We start from the raw sequence: 17,355 nt of genomic DNA on the forward strand, positions 1-17,355 counted from the left end.
TCATGTTCCAACAATAACAAATTATTTCCAGGTCAGGAGGTCAGTCTGTGTAACACACAGGCCACCTCTGTGTTGACAACTGAACAAGTGACCAGCGTAATTAAACTTTCACGATGTTAACAACTTCCCAGGCCAGTCGCCAGACGCGTTGTTGCTGAGTGCCCAACAAGGAGGTCTTTGATAGATTGAAAACTGCTTTAAAAAAGAAGGTGACAAGAAGGCAAAACAACACACAGCTGAATGAAAAGTGGAACTCTTGATTTTATTCTGCCTCCGTTTCAAGCGGTTACTCGGTTGAGAATGACGAGGTCATGTGACGTATCCATCAGTGGTGTCCCCCACCTGAAACAACAGAAGTGGGATATATGAATTAGTCATTTTACTCAAAATACCCAAGCAATAAATAAAGTCAAATAATATCATAAACTCTGAGTGCTTTTTATTTTTCAATTCTTTTTGAGTTTCTCTTCCCAATTTTCCCCCAAATTTTTTAATTAGCCAATAGGGAGCCTCAATACTGCCTGTGAAGTCTGCCTAGCAACAACACATCAGTAAAGGAAACATAGCTCCAAAATTGATAGAGACAAAGTAAAAGTGACTCACCCGTCGGTGTCAGTTCTTGAACAATCCAATGACGTATGAGCAGATGCCGTGGAAGCTCTTCCAGCAGTACTCCGTGGCCAAGCGGGACGCCTTAGACTCAGGCAGATCCGTCGAAGGCCTCACGGTGGTCTTAGCCGGCTTGGGGGTGGTCTTCCTGGCGGGGGCCGGGACGGCTTTGCCCGCCTGGGGCTTGACGGGTGCCTGAGGCCTCTGCGGCTTCTGAGTGCCGACGGGTTTGGGTTGAGCGGCGGTGGAGCCGGCGGCCGGTTTGGTGGGTTTGGCGGCACGAGGCCAAGCAGACAGGAAGGTCATCTGGACCTCGTCGGGGTGCCTCTTACACATGGGCGGCCGGTAGAGTTTGGCGCCCTGGCAGGCGTGATTCAGTTTGCGCAGCTCCCACATGATCTGCGTGAAGTAGTGGCGCGGGTTAAGACTGTAGGCGCGGCACAGATTGGGCTTGCCCTGGAAGTCGCAGTAGTACACGCGGCCCTGGGCACCGCTTGGCGTCGCGGGGCCCTTGCAGGAGACGCGCAGGCGGGTGTAGTCGGAGGCCCCCGACACCACCATGGTGCAGGCGTCCTTGCTCTTGGTGCTGAAGCGGATGGGCTCGTCCCAGATGCTCCGCTGCTGCTGCTGGTTGTTGCTTTGAGCGTGGCACGCCCACACCGCCATCACGAGAAGGAGAACTCGGGCCCACATCTTTGGAAGTGATGTTTACGGGACGTATACGGGAAGTGGGAAAGGGTGCGCGGAAGCCAGAGAGGGTCCGAGCGCTGCTTTATAAGGTCGTGATGGACAAAGACGGCTTTCTTTTGGTGTATATCTGGCTCCGCCTACTCTACACATGTGGTGCGGGGAGGGCAACGAATGAGTTGGGGTCATGGGGGTACAGACACGCAAGACTTTTTCATGTGGAAATAAAAAATTGCAATTGTTTTTAGACCAAAAAATTGCAATTTTTATTTTAGACTAAATAATAGGTAGAACTAACTAACTAAACTAACTAAAAATTAGGTGAACTAATGTAAAAAAAATGAGAATGTTTGAACATTTTTTCATAATCTTAGTACAAAATCTAAATTATTTATTCTGCACCTATTTAATTTTTTTTACTTTTTAAAATCATTTTATCATGCGTAAAATCACCAATGTGATATCTCAATTTGTTTTGCTCCATACATACATTATTTATTTAATTTGTTCTCACAATTTGAAAACCTTACCTGGGTAAAATACATTTCCATTTGGGGATTTTTTTTAAATAATCAAATTAATAAACTGACCAAAGTGCAATTTCCATCAAAAACCATCTTTGTAACATGAAAAGTATTCTTGTAAAATCAATTTTAAAACATATACTCAGAATTTTTGGACTTTTTGTAAAATAAAATGACATTTTCTCATGAAATTACCAATTTGAATCTGCATAGTTTTTGCATAAAATACACATTTGATCTCCCTTGTAAAATTCCACCTTTGTTCTGGCTCTATTTTGACTTTATCCAAAACATCCGAGAGCGGCTGTGTCGTGTCGAGGTGCACAAAGATATCATTCTTCGGGTCAACACGTGGCTCCTCCTCCCCCTCATGCCACACTCAGGCGTGCAAACACACACACGTCTGGCGTGTGTGATATATTCTCAGGGGAGGGGGGGGGGGGCTCTCAGTGATGCGGAACACATAACGAGCGAGGTAAAACTCTTCATGACACATTATATAATCTCACATAAGTCCTTCTTTCACTATTGATACATATTTTTATACATGTATGCTTACGTTGTGAGTTTCTATATTCCTATTAAGAGGGTGAAAGATGAAATTAGATCCTTTTTATTTTCAGGTTCCAGAATAAACGTTACTTCTTAATGTTTACCCGGATTTGCGAAGGTTTTATATAACAGACTTCTGGGTAGATTTTGTTCATAACGTGGCACATTGAATTGGATTGCAGTCATGAGATTGATTTTTGGGGGTTGTTAAAAAATTCAATCACAAGGCACCACTGTGCGTATGACGCCGCGGGCTTTCCGAAAGCGGTTGAGCCCAAACTTTGATTGAGGCCTGAGGATAACAGAGGACGTCTTTCAAGTGTTAAGTGGACTGCAAAGGGGACACAAAAAGTAGAAGAGTGGCGGCAATGTTTAGTCTGCCGGCCTGATTTCCTGACGAACACCCTAGCGCCATTCAGGAAGTCCATCAATCAAGAGGGGGAGGGAAAGAGCATAGTGTGTGTGCAGTGATACAATATCTGTTTTGTTTTTGTATGACAACAACTTTACTTCTGTCCATTTCTTGACGTGAAAGAAATCCATCATTTGTGTGTGTGGACTTCAGGACTAAATGTATGCATTGAGATCACGCCACTTATTTAGCCTACTCGCCGTCAACACCCGAAAAACGTACGAGCCGTTGCGTTGTGTGTGCTTTGGCAAAGTGGCTAATATTACGGCTCTCTCGCCTCGACTCTATCATACATGTGACTGGGAGCTTCTGTTAGCCGCCATGGAGACAAAGCCAACACTTGTTGGATTTTTTATTCATAGATTTGAGCCCACCTCTAAACACACACACACACACACTGGGACTTGGGTTTGGCCCCTCCATACCGCCAATTGCCAGAAAAGAAAAACCCCACACACACATACATACACACAGTATTATTAACTCTTTTGTGATGCTATTTCATTTTTGTGGGAAATACCATATTTTCCTTTTCCTGTTAGCTTAGCATTAGCTTAGGAACATCGGGGGAAAGTAGCTCACGAGTTGACTTCATCAGTTTTTACTATTTTCTGTCGGATTAGTTTTGCATGATCTTGGAAGTTGGGCAAAAGCAGTTCACAAGCTGCTGTTAGCTTAGCGTTAGCTGGAAAACATTACAATGGACCATGGGTACTTAAATATACCAACAGATTCTCTCCAATTGTCAAATTATATATATAATTTATAATATATATATATTTTTTTATATTACAAAACATGATGTACATTATTGAGCCCAAACCATGCTAGCTATCGATGCTATCACATGAAAAACAAGGCTAATTCTACCCCAAAAAAAATTGCTATACATAATGTTAGAAAAACAAACATTAACAAAAAATATATAAAAAATGTACATGTGTCCATGTGACTGCGTGTGACTGAGAGTATAGAGATGGAAGTAGCTACGCGGGAAAGTTAGGTAAATTAAAACACGCTCAGTTAGCTTTGGATAAATATATGAGTTGGCTGGCAAGTTCAAGAGTTCCTACTTGTTTGTTGACATTTTTTCGCCCCCTTTTGGTTGTGGGATCATCCAAAAACGTGAACAGGAAATCTGTCGAGTTACCTTGGGCAATGAAGAGGTGCCGACGTCGAGAATCAGTTAATAAATCGGGCTTTCTTCCTTGCCTTTGTTGAGTTTGGGACTTCAATTAAAATGAGGAGATGAAACGAGCACTCACGATGATCGGCGCTTCAGTTCCAGTTTTCTTGTGCACTGCGAACAAAAACAAGTGTTTATCAAATATGATGTTATTTTCTGTGCAATTATGCTCTTATAATTTTATTGTTGCAAAATCACCCTTTTTTCACATTTTATTTTTTGATGTAAAATATATTTTTTTTCTTGCAAATTACACATCTTGCCACAAGTTGGCAAATCCAATGTGAACACACAAAAAGGTGGCAGCTTTCTTCTCCTCATGGCTTCTTGTCACATCAGAGACAAAAGTGACAGATGATTGATCAAGAGGATAAGACTCCGATCCCGATGATTGGCAGCCGGCTACCGCTTTGTTCAAAGCCCTGAAACGTTACTGTAAGAGGATTTACCTTTTACCTTGTTACGGAGGAGACGACCTCCATTTTGAATCAGCAGTCGACGCAGATTGAGGGAGCCGAGGCTCGAGGGAATCGGAACAGGGTGTCACTATAGGGGGAGCTACTGCACATTCACACACACAAGGGAATTTGAGCAAATTAGAACGAGAGTGGGCTAACTCCAGTGTTTCCATGGCGGTTTCCAAAAAGGTATTGTTCACCGTGGTTACCTGTATGACCTGTAATGTAAAACAAGAGTCCGGTGGCAAAATGTCCAGAGTCAAGAAGATCATCGGAAAGCGTAAAATGAAGGATTCATCCAAGAGAGGAGATGATTTTTGAGAATGAAGATGAAGGTAAAGATCCAAAGTGAGGACGAAACGTGACGATAGTCAAAGTGCAACGAGCCACGGGTAAGTGGTGCTGAGGGAAATCATGTGAGTATGAAAAATGGTGATTCGACAAATTAATGGTGAGTTGAAAAACAGAGGAAGGAGAAGAGAGAATAAATGTTAATAAAGTATCAATACACATTGATATCCATTACAAGAGCTGGGAAAGAATTCTGACCCAGACAGATAAAGAAAAGCGATTTACAGCTCTTGTATTGGATCTCTTCACCGTGTGCAAGTAATGTAATTTACGTGCTGGCTGGACTCACTCTTCAAAAACGTCCTCCGTGTCCATCCTTCTGTAGTATTTGGCCAGTTTGATGGAGATGATGATACTGGGGAGCAGGAGGATGCTGGAGAGACCCAGTCCAAGCCAGAAGGTATTCTAGAAAAACAACAAAAGAGCACTTTTTTTAAAAATGAAAAGGAAGTTGCATTGGCCGGGAATCGAACCCGGGCCTCCCGCGTGGCAGGCGAGAATTCTACCACTGAACCACCAATGCTTGTGGAATGCAGGAGTGAGGCAATGGGGATGTTACGTCCTCACATAACGCGTGAATGTTTCCAGATGTCTGGTCAGCTCGTAAAAAAAAAACAAAAAAAAAACAGACGTTGCATTGGCCGGGAATCGAACCCGGGCCTCCCGCGTGGCAGGCGAGAATTCTACCACTGAACCACCAATGCTTGCTGAGATGTGTTTTGGTCGTTACTTTCTACCAAAACTCGCAACATATTTTTTGTAGCCAGATGTTTGATGATCTCGTTTTAAGAAAAGAAAAAAAGAGGAAGCTGCATTAGCCGGGAATCGAACCCGGGCCTCCCGCGTGGCAGGCGAGAATTCTACCACTGAACCACCAATGCTTGTTGAGCAGTGTTATGGTCGTTACTTTCTACCAAAACGCGCAACATATTTTTTTGTAGGGTTGCCAGATGTTTGATGATCTCGTTTTAAGAAAAGAAAACAAAAAGGAAGTTGCATTGGCCGGGAATCGAACCCGGGCCTCCCGCGTGGCAGGCGAGAATTCTACCACTGAACCACCAATGCTTGTTGAGCAGTGTTATGGTCGTTACTTTCTACCAAAACGCGCAACATATTTTTTTGTAGGTTGCCAGATGTTTGATGATCTCGTTTTAAGAAAAGAAAACAAAGAGGAAGTTGCATTGGCCGGGAATCGAACCCGGGCCTCCCGCGTGGCAGGCGAGAATTCTACCACTGAACCACCAATGCTTGTTAAGAAGCATTATGGTCGTTACTTTCTACCAAAACGCGCAACATATTTTTTTGCCAGATGTTTGATGAACTCGTTTTAAGAAGAAAAAAAAAAGGACCATGCATTGGCCGGGAATCGAACCCGGGCCTCCCGCGTGGCAGGCGAGAATTCTACCACTGAACCACCAATGCTTGTTGAGCAGTGTTACTTTCTACCAAAACTCGCAACATATTTTTTGTATGCTGCCAGATGTTTGATGATCTCCTTTTAAGAAAAGAAAACAAAAAGGAAGTTGCATTGGCCGGGAATCGAACCCGGGCCTCCCGCGTGGCAGGCGAGAATTCTACCACTGAACCACCAATGCTTGTTAAGAAGCATAATGGTCGTTACTTTCTACCAAAACGCGCAACATTCTTTTATTGTATGATGCCAGATGTTTGATGAACTCGTTTTAAGAAGAAAAAAAAAGAATGTTGCATTGGCCGGGAATCGAACCCAGGCCTCCCGCGTGGCAGGCGAGAATTCTACCACTGAACCACCAATGCTTGTTGAGCAGTGTTATGGTCGTTACTTTCTACCAAAACGCGCAACATATTTTTTTGTACGTCGCCAGATGTTTGATGATCTCGTTTTAAGAAAAGAAAACAAAAAGGAAGTTGCATTGGCCGGGAATCGAACCCGGGCCTCCCGCGTGGCAGGCGAGAATTCTACCACTGAACCACCAATGCTTGTTGAGCAGTGTTATGGTCGTTACTTTCTACCAAAACGCGCAACATATTTTTTTGTACGTTGCCAGATGTTTGATGATCTCGTTTTAAGAAAAGAAAACAAAAAAGAAGTTGCATTGGCCGGGAATCGAACCCGGGCCTCCCGCGTGGCAGGCGAGAATTCTACCACTGAACCACCAATGCTTGTTGAGCAGTGATATGGTCGTTACTTTCTACCAAAACGTCCAACATTTTTTTGCCAGATGTTTGATGAACTCGTTTTAAGAAGAAAAAAAAAGGGATGTTGCATTGGCCGGGAATCGAACCCGGGCCTCCCGCGTGGCAGGCGAGAATTCTACCACTGAACCACCAATGCTTGTTGAGCAGTGTTATGGTCGTTACTTTCTAACAAAACTTGCAACATTTTTTTTTTTTTTGTGTTGCCAGATGTTTGATGATCTCGTTTTAAGAAAAGAAAAAAAAAAAAAAAAAGGACGTTGCATTGGCCGGGAATCGAACCCGGGCCTCCCGCGTGGCAGGCGAGAATTCTACCACTGAACCACCAATGCTTGCGAAAATCACCCTTCCATGTTGAACAGATCGAGTCCAAACAGATGGCCATTAAGTTGCATCACATGCGCTACAGATGGACACGATCGAGTTTGGTGGAGCAGAGTTGCTGTCACGTTCACGAGAAACATAACATATCGCAAATCAATCCAAAAGTTAGCATTTGGGGATCATCTTAATGTTCCCCTGGTCCTTTAGGACAAACTCAAAAAATAAAAGGAAGTTGCATTGGCCGGGAATCGAACCCGGGCCTCCCGCGTGGCAGGCGAGAATTCTACCACTGAACCACCAATGCGTACATAAGTCAATTTACATATTTTGAAATGGCAAATTTTAAGCGTTACAGTGACCTACCACTGAGTCGGCAATGAAGCTGCATGCGACAATCTCCATGCTGTCCACAATGTTGCTGATGGGTTTACACTGAGCCACCTCTGCAATCAGCTGCAGGAACAATCAAAACATATTATATACTTGATCATTACGGCATCATTGTCATAATTTTGTGGAGTCGTACTCACAGAGTCGTGCACCCAGTTTGTGTACTGTTTGAAGTAACCCACCAAGCTTTGGACATAGTTTTTGGTTTCCTGAGCACACGCAACAAAAGCAAATTATTCTTATTCTTGCTTTATTTCAAAGGACATTGTGCAATATGTAGTGCCATCTTGCGGTGAACTATTAGACTGCAAGCACATCTTTTTTGCATATCAATCAAATCGGTAGAGTTTTTAAAATGAACAATGAAAAATCTAAACCTTTTACACACTTCCCCTAAAATTCCCCCTGTTCCATATTTTATGCATGTACCTGTTTGACCACATGTGAGGCATTGTTACTGATGAGGTACTCTGAAGCATCAAGGGCGCTCAGGATGTTGGTCACCTTCACCTAAAAAATATGTGAAAATATATGAGTGACACGTTATACAGTAAATGGTGTATAAAAGTACGATTTAAACAAAATCAAATATGAAATATGATTGCAAAATTGCTAAAAAGTCACCTGAAAGCAAAAAATAAATTACAGAATAAAAGTGACACCTAAGTCAAATAAAAGTAAAATGAAAATATAATGCTAAAAAGAAAATATAAGAACATTTATAATGATCACTATCACAGAAAAATATTGAATAAAATGTAAAATAAAAATAGATAAAGAAATTAAAAAATTGTAGCGCCTCACCGGCAGGTCGCTGGAGGTTTTCTGCAGCAGCTTTATACTTTGATTCAAGGTGCTCTGCACAATGACACAAAAACACTCGTTACCCTAATATAATGTGTCGTTCGTGAATATTCATGAACGGGTCCACAGGGCACAAGGTCACATCACCACAGCACCGCTATAATCAAAACACAACAACCAGTGTCACCGCGCTTACCCTGGCACGGACATATTTCTGTCACAGTGAATGAGAGGAGAGAAATTGAGGTCATGTTGAAGTGTCGTCGCTTGTGTAGAATAATTTATAAACATGTGTTGTATGTGTGTAGCATGGAATGTACCATGGCCTGCTCCAAGGGGACCACCAGTTCTCTGTGAATCTGTCGGATGCTGCTAGCGTGACCTTTCAGCGCGTTCTCCAGAGCGCCACGTGGCTGCAAACACACACGCAGAAATAAATACAAAGGAAAGAAAAACATCTGGGAACCAAGGTAACGTTTGCCACATGTTTAGGGAAGTTTAAGAAAAAAAAAGGGAGTTGCATTGGCCGGGAATCGAACCCGGGCCTCCCGCGTGGCAGGCGAGAATTCTACCACTGAACCACCAATGCTTGAAAACAAATAGTTTTTGCACTTTCTTAACTCACAAGCTGGTCAGCTTGCCCCTCCAGGTCAACAGCAAACGTCAGAAGATCCACGAGCGTGATTCCCTTGTTGACCTGGAAAATAAAAACCATACATCAGGCTCATACTTTTAGTTCCATGATCTTTGTGATTTATTTGTTATTTCTAACCAAAAATCCAGTGAGCAACTTCCGTCAAGGGAAGTTCATCTATTTTAATTAAGTCCAGTCAACTGATTGACTGATAAATCAACTAATGAATTCATTAAGAAATCAACTGAGTCACTAAGTTAGTAACTAACTCCATGCCTGAGTGACTAACTAACTGACCAAATGATTGACTAACTTAAAAGCTATAACTGTGCATTGCTGCCATCTGTTGGTGACTGCGCCTCATTACAGGTCTTCCCAAACTTGGAAGTAACGGACTCATTAAGCACATATCAACATGCAACTTCCAACCTTGCAGTTAATTAATAATATGACAATTATCAACATCTCGCCACCTCAGCCAGGTATGCTTCATAATCGATGATTCCAATGCCCGTGTTGGCAAAATTGATGAGGTTGTCTCTGCCCGCCTGCTCCAGCAGCGAGATGTCCTGGAGGTCCACCTCCACGCTGTCAAACACATTGGCCAGGTCCTTGTTGTACTAATGACAAGCAGAAGATCAAATTAAAATTACACAACACTTATCACGAGCAAGTCACGTTTTGAGCGGGACACTTGCCACTGTTCTGTTGAGGAAGGAGTTGATGTTAAACATGGTCTCAAGCTGCAGGGCATGATATAGGCCGTTGTTATCGTAGCACTCCCTAAAAAGAATCAAAAACCATCAGCTAGCCCATCACAAATGTCAACTATTTGAAAATATTATTTTTCTTTTACCTGTACATGCTCCCCAAAGTTAAGTCAATGTTTGGGTTCTGAAAAAGCATTCCAGGGAGGAAGTTCTTCTTGGCCGGATGGACCAGGAAAGGTGTGTCTATGATCTAAGCGCACATACAGGGATAATCAAAGCGAAACTCTTTATTTGGCATATCGCTATTATGTAAGCATTTAAAAGAAATACAAAATCGGGAGCACACTTTGGAGGATGAGATTAGAATATCTTTATTGCCAACACGCTCCGATAAGGGTCGTACCTGGAACAGCTGCCGGCTGGCCAGGGGTTCACACAGCAGCTTCTCCACATTGCCCCCGATGAGGAACAGTGCGGTGACGATGGCCATCAGCACCCAGGCGAAGATGAAGGAGAAGCCTACGCCGCTGTCGTAGACCCAAAAAAAACAAGACATCAATTCATGGTGGTCGTAGAGTGAAGTGGTGGGACTAAAATAATTATCCGGCATATAAAAATAAATAAAATGGAAATAAAATGGCAATCGAACGCGTCACCAACCCAAATTCGGCCAGTAGATGGCAGTCAACCCTACACTAAATTATTTTACATTCTCTAAATCTGTTGTAATCTCATCAGAACAGTTATCTGAAAAAAGAGTTTCTTCAGTTCAGCAACAACAATTTGTGTAAAAATGGAGTTGGAATACCAAATCTCTGTTTTAAGTCTATTATTCTTTGTACGTACGCCATGAGCAGGTTCCCGCCCGTATTGGACAGGCAGCCGCGAGTAGTTGGCGTGGCCTGCTTGTCGTAGCCGCATGTGCCGCACAGCAGGCCCAGGATGTTGAAGGACAGGATGAGGACCACCGTGCACAGCACTGCCACGCAGCCAATCCACCTGCAGAAAAGTTGAAATCGACTTTTGTGCTGGAGCACATCCCACATTTGGAGAGAGATTAAACCATTTATTGGGACACATCAAATGGTTGGAGTATCCCGATATTCATTTCTATTTTAGTTCAAAGCAAACCTGTAGAAGTCGAGCTGGTCAATCTGTGCATAATAGGACTCAATGTTCTTCTGCCCCTGAGTGAGGAAGATTGTGAAGTTGGCCAGCGACGCCTCCACCGGGAACATCTTGGTGAAGCCGTTGATCTCGTTGCCGATTTTATCTAGCATGCCTTTCACTCCTAAACACAAGCATCACACACACGATTAATACACAAAACAGCAACGATGATTATTTCGTTTAACTTAGGAAGTTCATTGAGGATCACTCACGAGGTAACGCTGCAGTTTAGTTGTCCGGAAGAAGGCAAATGAAAACGGGGTGTGAAAGAATGCGATGATATTAATAGTGGTACAGTGTTTAAAGCGAAGATGTTTTTCTACACGAGCGATTATTAGTGGCTTTAGAATGTAGCCGAAGCAAAAAAAAAAAAAAAAAACAGGGTTCACAGTACAAGCAAACACAAGGAGGTTGTTTGTGTACCTGCCACGATGTTTTTGGTTTGTTCTTTGACCAGCCTCGGCGTGTCATTGAAGGACGAGTAGCCCTAAATGTGGAGGGGGAAAAAAAAAAAAAAATGGGTTAGAATCTAAAAAAAAAAGTAGATGTGAGGTAGACAGACCTTCTGAATAATGTTGCTGAGGTCCGTCTTCAGGACCGTGTTGACATTCTCCAAGGCGTAGTTGACATCTGGGAGCTGCGGAAAAAAAATATTTAGCCGTTGTTCCTGTATTCATTTATTCTGAAAGCTTGCTCGGAAGCCACCTTTGAAAAGTCAGCGTTGATGCCGAGTTGGAAAAGCGAGGTGCGGATGACGTTGCAGCTCGGCGACACGGCGCCGTTGGTGCAGGCCGGGTCGGACAAGGTGTTGGACAGAGAAGCTCGCTCGGTGGACAGACTGTCCTTGAGCTGGTCTGTGCCTTCTTGGAGGACTTGCAGTGAGGAACTGACGCTCTCCAGGGCCTCCTTTGTCTCACGCATGGCTACAAAGCAACATTATTTCCAATCAGAAATACATTTTGACCATCAAAATGGTTTGAAACAACCACGAGGGAGGAGCACAAATATGACACAAACCACCACAAACCAGTTTCTAACACATTCCAAGTCACAAACATAAATCCAGAACATTTCTCATTACCTTTGATAGCATTCTCAACTTTTACTTTAGGAGAAAAGAACATATGAAATGAAAGAAAGAGATTTTTTTTTCAATCTGAGAGCATCTTTAGAATGAAACCAACATTTGAAAAAACAGCTAACGGGCTAGCATGTACCTCCTGCCATACGCAAAGCCGTGTCCAGCGAGGGAACCACTTCCTTCTCCAGCTGACTGTGAATCCTCCCGCCCAGCAAAGGTCCAATATCTACCACGAGAATACAGTTTAAAAAAAGTTTTAGGAGGCGTTCATGAAATGTACCCTAAAGCCACTTACTGTCAAGTTCGGACAAGACTTTATTTTTGGCCGTTGTATACTGTGCTGTCATGTATTCGATTTGCTGTGAGAAAGTGACAAAAAGTGAATTTTGGCGCTCTTTTTTCCTTAATGAGTGGAAAAAGTGCTTACCGCAGGTGTGTTGTTGGCGAACGTCTTCAAGTCTCTGATGTTAGTGTTGATTAACCGCCGAGTGTTCTTGATGTGGGAGCTCATGTTGTGGTTGGCTGCGTAGGCCACGAGCACCCCCAGACTGGCACACACATCAATTGATTCCTTTTTAATTTAAATAAAATATGACCCCGACACTATTAATCTAAGATAGTAACAGGTGATGGGGCAGTTATGACTATGCCCCATGAAGTCTGCCTAGCAACAAGCTCAGTCATGTTGGTGGTCTATGAATCTTTTCTAAATTGTTTTGGGGTTCTCACATGATAAAGATGGTGGTGGCGATAAGCGTGGCGGTGAAGAAGCCTCGGCGGCAGTCGGCGTTTTTCCTTTGTCTCTGGTGCATCTCCCCGCCGCAATTCTCACAGCAACGACAAACGCAGAAGCACATGCCCACCAGGGGAACCAGGACCACGAACAAGACGCCGATGGTCGCGCACACCAGGAAGCCCAACTCGTAGTATGCCCCCTGTTAAGTGGGCGGAGATACAACACATGTCAGTCACCCTTGGTAACCAATCAGGTTGATTCAACTGAGGTTGAACGTTTTGAGGCGCATACCTCGAGAAGAAGGACGACGTTGTCTGGCTGCATCGTGTTTATGATGAGGAAAAAATGTCAGTGTCAACCATTAAAATGTGATACAAAAGGAAATAGAGGACAAACCTTTCTCCATTCATGAAATTTGATTCCTCCCATATTTTGTTGAATGACTTTAACAATTAAATCTGGGGAGAAAAAACAAAAACATGAATATTTTAATGGGGGTCATGATGGAATTCTGCCTAGCAACAAGAGGATAACATGGTCAAATTCTGCCAAGCAAAAAGTGGATAAACATGACTTCACTGTACCCATCAGCAACATAATTGACTGTACCCCGATAAATCTACCTAGCAACAAGTGGGAATGTTCATCGTGAGAGCACAATTATGCGAAGTGCAAAACATGTCAGCGTGTTTTATGTAGGTCAGCTAACGCTAAGCTTACCTGTGCTGTGACTCACCCCCCCCCTCCCGCCACTGTCGCTCAGCAGGTAAACACGCACACATGCTTCCGTACACTCGCCAGTCACTTCATTAGGTACACTTTGACATACATACAAAAATTCAGCCGTGACCATGATAATCCATTTTGATTGACAGAGAGGGTTTCCGAGAATCAAACCATCTCACACACCACCTGGACAGTCCCGTCTCCCCATGTTGGTGAATCTGGTTGAATTTAAAGGAATTTGGTGAGGGGGGGGGTGCAAGTCTGCTGATGTATCGCAAGTGAATCGTATCGGCACCACCTGTTTTTTTTTTTTTTTCTTCGCAGCTTCTTAGTTAGCATTAGCTGCAGAGGGCAGCTAAGCTTAGACAGCTTAGTTCAGTGACCCAGTAGGAGGGCAAGATACTGGAGACAAAAAGGAACGGGATAGGGGGCAACAAGCATCCCAATTACACATGTAAACAATTAAAACGAGAAACTTAAAACTCTGTTTAATAATTCTGTATTCTCTTCATTTGTTATATAAGAATACTTTCCTTAACTGGTCTGTCTGAATTACTTCCTGCGTGAGGTAAACAAGTTTCTCATGATTAAAGCAAACAACCAGCCCCCCGTTGTCTTCCACTAAAGCGTAAATATAGTCGGGCACAATCCTCGGCGCTGACCCGCTCGGACAGATTAACCGAAGATGTTGAACCGACGTGACATCTCTGTGACCTCACAGCCACCTCACCTAAACTACTCAACAAGCAAGTTCATAATATTAATATTATTTGATATTATTTAGCTATTTAATTAAAAGGAATATTTTGAGAAAATGGCCACTTGTCAATCAAGGAAACATCCCTATGTAGTGTTAAAAAAAAATAAAAATGTTGCAAGCTGCGCAGGCACGAGTCTACGACCAATCACAGCCCTGAAGTGGAACAGACAAAACAAGACTGACCCATTTTTTTGTATGGCTGGCACAAGTGAGTGTGTGTGTTTGACAATGCCATCTGCACTGGTCGCAGTTTCAGCAGGTTAGCATTAGCTCCGGGAATGCTAATCCTCTAATCTATCCAGTGGGTGTGTGTGTTTGTCAGACGGATAAGACTCTTCACACAAGTGAAAGAGCCCAAAATGCTTCTTCACTGCAAGCCAGGATTTGAAGGGACGGGTGAGGATCAACGCGTCATTTACCAGAACCCAGAGTAACAAAATACAGCAAACGGAGCTGTTAAATTTGCCGTTGTGGGAGTGAACACTAATTTTCAGCTTCAGAACAAAATATAAATGAAATATAATGAAAGATTCACACGCTGACCAACACCAATTTATTGATCTGCCCAACAATTCCACAGATGTGGACCACCTGTGTTATGCTGAAGGCGGAGAGTTCCAGGCAATGGCAGCATATGGTCCAGGTGGATTAAAGTTTTACGCAATGATGCAGGTGACTTAGGAAAGCCTCTCCTAATCGCTGATCTGTTAATTGATTAGCCAGCTCCGCTGGCCTAACCCCGCGCACCAAAAATGGCTGCGACTTAAAGGCCTCCAATCCTATTCCACTTCGACAACACACCAACGTGACGACTCACATACACACTAAGTGGGTTTCGAACGTGGCGTGACTAAAAATTCATCCACGAGGATTCTACCCGGCAGCTCGTTGTTGACTTCACACCAGTCATGTGACGCCACAACAGCGACGATGTAATTGATGGCTATTGAGCCGCAACTCGTATTAATCTGATCATAACGTTGGTTTATGGGATCAGCATCACTAGAGCACAGTGATGTGGCGATCAACATGAAATTATTTTTTATAACAAGACCCACAAAAAAATTGGAAATATAATCACATTCCTGAACAAAAAAAGTGGTATTAGTGGTTGTGCTAGATTCATTTCTGAATTTTGAAATTTGCACAATGAAAGATTTATTGACTCCTGTTCAAATTGGTCAAACCACAAAAGTTCCATGGAAACCGAAAGGTCAATGCACTAAAGCAGCGGCCTCTTTATCAAGACAGGTGCTCTGATGCATGTATGACGGAAGGGCCCATATGCACCTATGACGCATATATGAACGGTAACGTAAACAAAAAGATTTTCACCTAATGTACCAATAAAATAAAACTAACGACCAGGATGTCAAGCGTATTATCTACGGTGTGTAAATAGTTTCTGTGTAAATAGCATCTGCTCTTTGATGGCGTGCAGTTGGACTTTGTTGTTTAGCTAGCACCATGTCCTCCGTGTCTTTAACAGAAGATCAAATATTAGAAAGAGCTCTCACTTAAATGCCAAAAAGTCATTGAAAAAGTATTGTATTGTAGAATTATAGCACGCTAGCATTAGCTAATGGGCAAATGTGCGAAGATAGCGCCCCTCTATCCATATTGTTTTTATATATTCAGTGCACATCGGCATGGATCACGAATGAATGATGAAAGCCGCAAAAGATTACCTGAAAAATTAAAAAATATGTATTAAAAATCAAAACAATCCTGACAAATCAACTTGAATGAATCGCCCAGTCCTTATAATCGTAGACTGGATTATCAGCAAGGGTAGAGGAAAAATGATGAGGGAAAAATGTCAATTTCATACCAGTTTTTTAATAGAAATTTGATATTTAAATAAAAGAAAGGAATATGATCCATCACGGCTCAGCTTGCGAACGTCACATGAGCTGTTATCGGTTATGATTTGGACTTTTTCTTGAATGTCATAATTACATTTTTTAGGTAACCCTGAATTTTGTGTGTCGTTGCTGGAAAAGTGGCGACATGAAAAGTTGTTTTATGAGTTTGAGCAATTGAAAATGACCTGACCTTTGGGGAAGGAATTGGGCTGGACCGCGTAGAGAAAAGCGTGGACCATATGGAAGAGTATCCCGATGGCTCCGGGCTCGTAGTAGGCGTGGGTATCATAAACCGCCGCCGGGACGAAGCCAAAATCCAGCGGCTCCACCGGCGGGGGCGAGCGCTGCCGGTGAGGCTCCGCTCTCGACTCATCCTGTTTGGCCAGCTCATATTGGCCGTTCTCGGCCGTGGTGGTGGCGCTGACGGCCCCCCACCAGCAGAGCAGCAAGACGAGCCACCGTGTCCACAACATGCCTCCGGATGGAGGGCACTCAGGGGGGTATAAAAATTAAATCCGGGAGTTCGAAGACGAGTTGTCCGAAGAAGAGAGGACACCTGCTCCAGTCCGAACCCCGGACGACCTCACACCTGAGCAGCGCAATTAAGCGGGCGGTAACTTTTCCAAACTCTCGCTAGCTCCAGTCGGCTCCGTCCGGACTGTCGATACACATCTTCCCCGGGGTACCTCGCTCCTTCGACAGGGGTAGTGAAAAGAATTTGACGTGCGGCGGGCCGCCTGTCACTCATCCTCCCGCCGGCTGAGCTCTAAATCCCGCTTTACACAGACCAGGGAACGTCACCAAAGTTACGCATACAAATAATGCTTCATAAAAATAGTACAAAAACAGAAATGAAACAAATATATTGAAAATATATTCATTTACTATTAGAAAGCCTGTTACTGATTAATTTGATGTGTACACGGCAAAGAGAGCGATAGCCGTTTTGCGACATTTCGTTGTATTTGTTGACGGTTCCTTGAATTACCCGCGTCTCTCAACGCCATTATCTTTTTGGCATAGGGACATATCATTAGGCACACCCGATCGAATTCCGATGCAGTTTAATTCCAGAAAACATGGAAATATGGATGAAATTGGATTTGAATGAGAATACACAATATTTATATTTGGCAAAAAAAACTAACATGAATACAGTACAGCAAAAGTAGACAACTGTGTGCCGTCATTTCATTAGTGG

The 17,355-nt window shown here is 43.2% G+C and overlaps 2 protein-coding genes and 14 non-coding genes across 19 annotated transcripts; all 16 read right to left on the minus strand.

Annotated features, from left to right (window-relative positions):
- Positions 1-237: 237 nt before the first annotated feature.
- fgfbp2b (fibroblast growth factor binding protein 2b) lies at positions 238-2,958 on the minus strand. Its single transcript, XM_088374619.1, has 2 exons — positions 604-2,958; positions 238-342 (listed from the first exon to the last, which is right to left on the minus strand). Exon 1 carries the CDS (start codon positions 1,300-1,302, stop codon positions 613-615), a length of 690 nt encoding a protein of 229 aa, XP_088230745.1. The 5' UTR covers positions 1,303-2,958; the 3' UTR covers positions 238-342; positions 604-612.
- Positions 2,959-3,123: 165 nt separating this feature from the next.
- prom1b (prominin 1 b) lies at positions 3,124-16,923 on the minus strand. 4 transcript variants are annotated; one of them, XM_088374608.1, is made up of 27 exons: positions 16,345-16,923; positions 13,200-13,261; positions 13,095-13,121; positions 12,797-13,002; positions 12,495-12,615; positions 12,363-12,426; positions 12,204-12,293; positions 12,068-12,091; positions 11,692-11,909; positions 11,549-11,623; positions 11,410-11,473; positions 10,948-11,107; positions 10,663-10,815; positions 10,220-10,343; positions 9,963-10,066; positions 9,805-9,889; positions 9,580-9,726; positions 9,098-9,169; positions 8,793-8,885; positions 8,669-8,686; positions 8,473-8,526; positions 8,098-8,178; positions 7,809-7,877; positions 7,642-7,731; positions 5,069-5,184; positions 4,420-4,531; positions 3,124-4,084 (listed from the first exon to the last, which is right to left on the minus strand). In XM_088374608.1, exons 1-26 carry the CDS (start codon positions 16,625-16,627, stop codon positions 4,459-4,461), a joined length of 2,673 nt encoding a protein of 890 aa, XP_088230734.1. In that variant the 5' UTR covers positions 16,628-16,923; the 3' UTR covers positions 3,124-4,084; positions 4,420-4,458. The 4 variants fall into 4 exon arrangements, with proteins under 4 accessions (XP_088230734.1, XP_088230735.1, XP_088230737.1 ...); XM_088374609.1 differs by lacking the exon at positions 12,068-12,091 and having other exon boundaries at positions 4,427-4,531; XM_088374611.1 differs by lacking the exon at positions 4,420-4,531.
- trnag-gcc (transfer RNA glycine (anticodon GCC)) lies at positions 5,232-5,302 on the minus strand. The gene has a single exon. It is a non-coding gene; the product is annotated as a tRNA-Gly (tRNA).
- On the minus strand, positions 5,413-5,483 carry trnag-gcc (transfer RNA glycine (anticodon GCC)). Its single transcript has one exon. It is a non-coding gene; the product is annotated as a tRNA-Gly (tRNA).
- Positions 5,590-5,660, minus strand: trnag-gcc (transfer RNA glycine (anticodon GCC)). Its single transcript has one exon. It is a non-coding gene; the product is annotated as a tRNA-Gly (tRNA).
- On the minus strand, positions 5,774-5,844 carry trnag-gcc (transfer RNA glycine (anticodon GCC)). Its single transcript has one exon. It is a non-coding gene; the product is annotated as a tRNA-Gly (tRNA).
- trnag-gcc (transfer RNA glycine (anticodon GCC)) lies at positions 5,957-6,027 on the minus strand. The gene has a single exon. It is a non-coding gene; the product is annotated as a tRNA-Gly (tRNA).
- trnag-gcc (transfer RNA glycine (anticodon GCC)) lies at positions 6,131-6,201 on the minus strand. The gene has a single exon. It is a non-coding gene; the product is annotated as a tRNA-Gly (tRNA).
- Positions 6,304-6,374, minus strand: trnag-gcc (transfer RNA glycine (anticodon GCC)). The gene has a single exon. It is a non-coding gene; the product is annotated as a tRNA-Gly (tRNA).
- Positions 6,485-6,555, minus strand: trnag-gcc (transfer RNA glycine (anticodon GCC)). Its single transcript has one exon. It is a non-coding gene; the product is annotated as a tRNA-Gly (tRNA).
- trnag-gcc (transfer RNA glycine (anticodon GCC)) lies at positions 6,668-6,738 on the minus strand. Its single transcript has one exon. It is a non-coding gene; the product is annotated as a tRNA-Gly (tRNA).
- Positions 6,851-6,921, minus strand: trnag-gcc (transfer RNA glycine (anticodon GCC)). Its single transcript has one exon. It is a non-coding gene; the product is annotated as a tRNA-Gly (tRNA).
- trnag-gcc (transfer RNA glycine (anticodon GCC)) lies at positions 7,023-7,093 on the minus strand. The gene has a single exon. It is a non-coding gene; the product is annotated as a tRNA-Gly (tRNA).
- trnag-gcc (transfer RNA glycine (anticodon GCC)) lies at positions 7,216-7,286 on the minus strand. The gene has a single exon. It is a non-coding gene; the product is annotated as a tRNA-Gly (tRNA).
- On the minus strand, positions 7,512-7,582 carry trnag-gcc (transfer RNA glycine (anticodon GCC)). Its single transcript has one exon. It is a non-coding gene; the product is annotated as a tRNA-Gly (tRNA).
- On the minus strand, positions 8,991-9,061 carry trnag-gcc (transfer RNA glycine (anticodon GCC)). Its single transcript has one exon. It is a non-coding gene; the product is annotated as a tRNA-Gly (tRNA).
- Positions 16,924-17,355: the final 432 nt, after the last annotated feature.

Source organism: Syngnathus floridae, chromosome 4 (assembly GCF_059516105.1).
Source record: "Syngnathus floridae isolate MCC-2025c chromosome 4, RoL_Sflo_1.0, whole genome shotgun sequence".
NCBI classification, from domain to species: Eukaryota; Metazoa; Chordata; class Actinopteri; order Syngnathiformes; family Syngnathidae; genus Syngnathus; species Syngnathus floridae.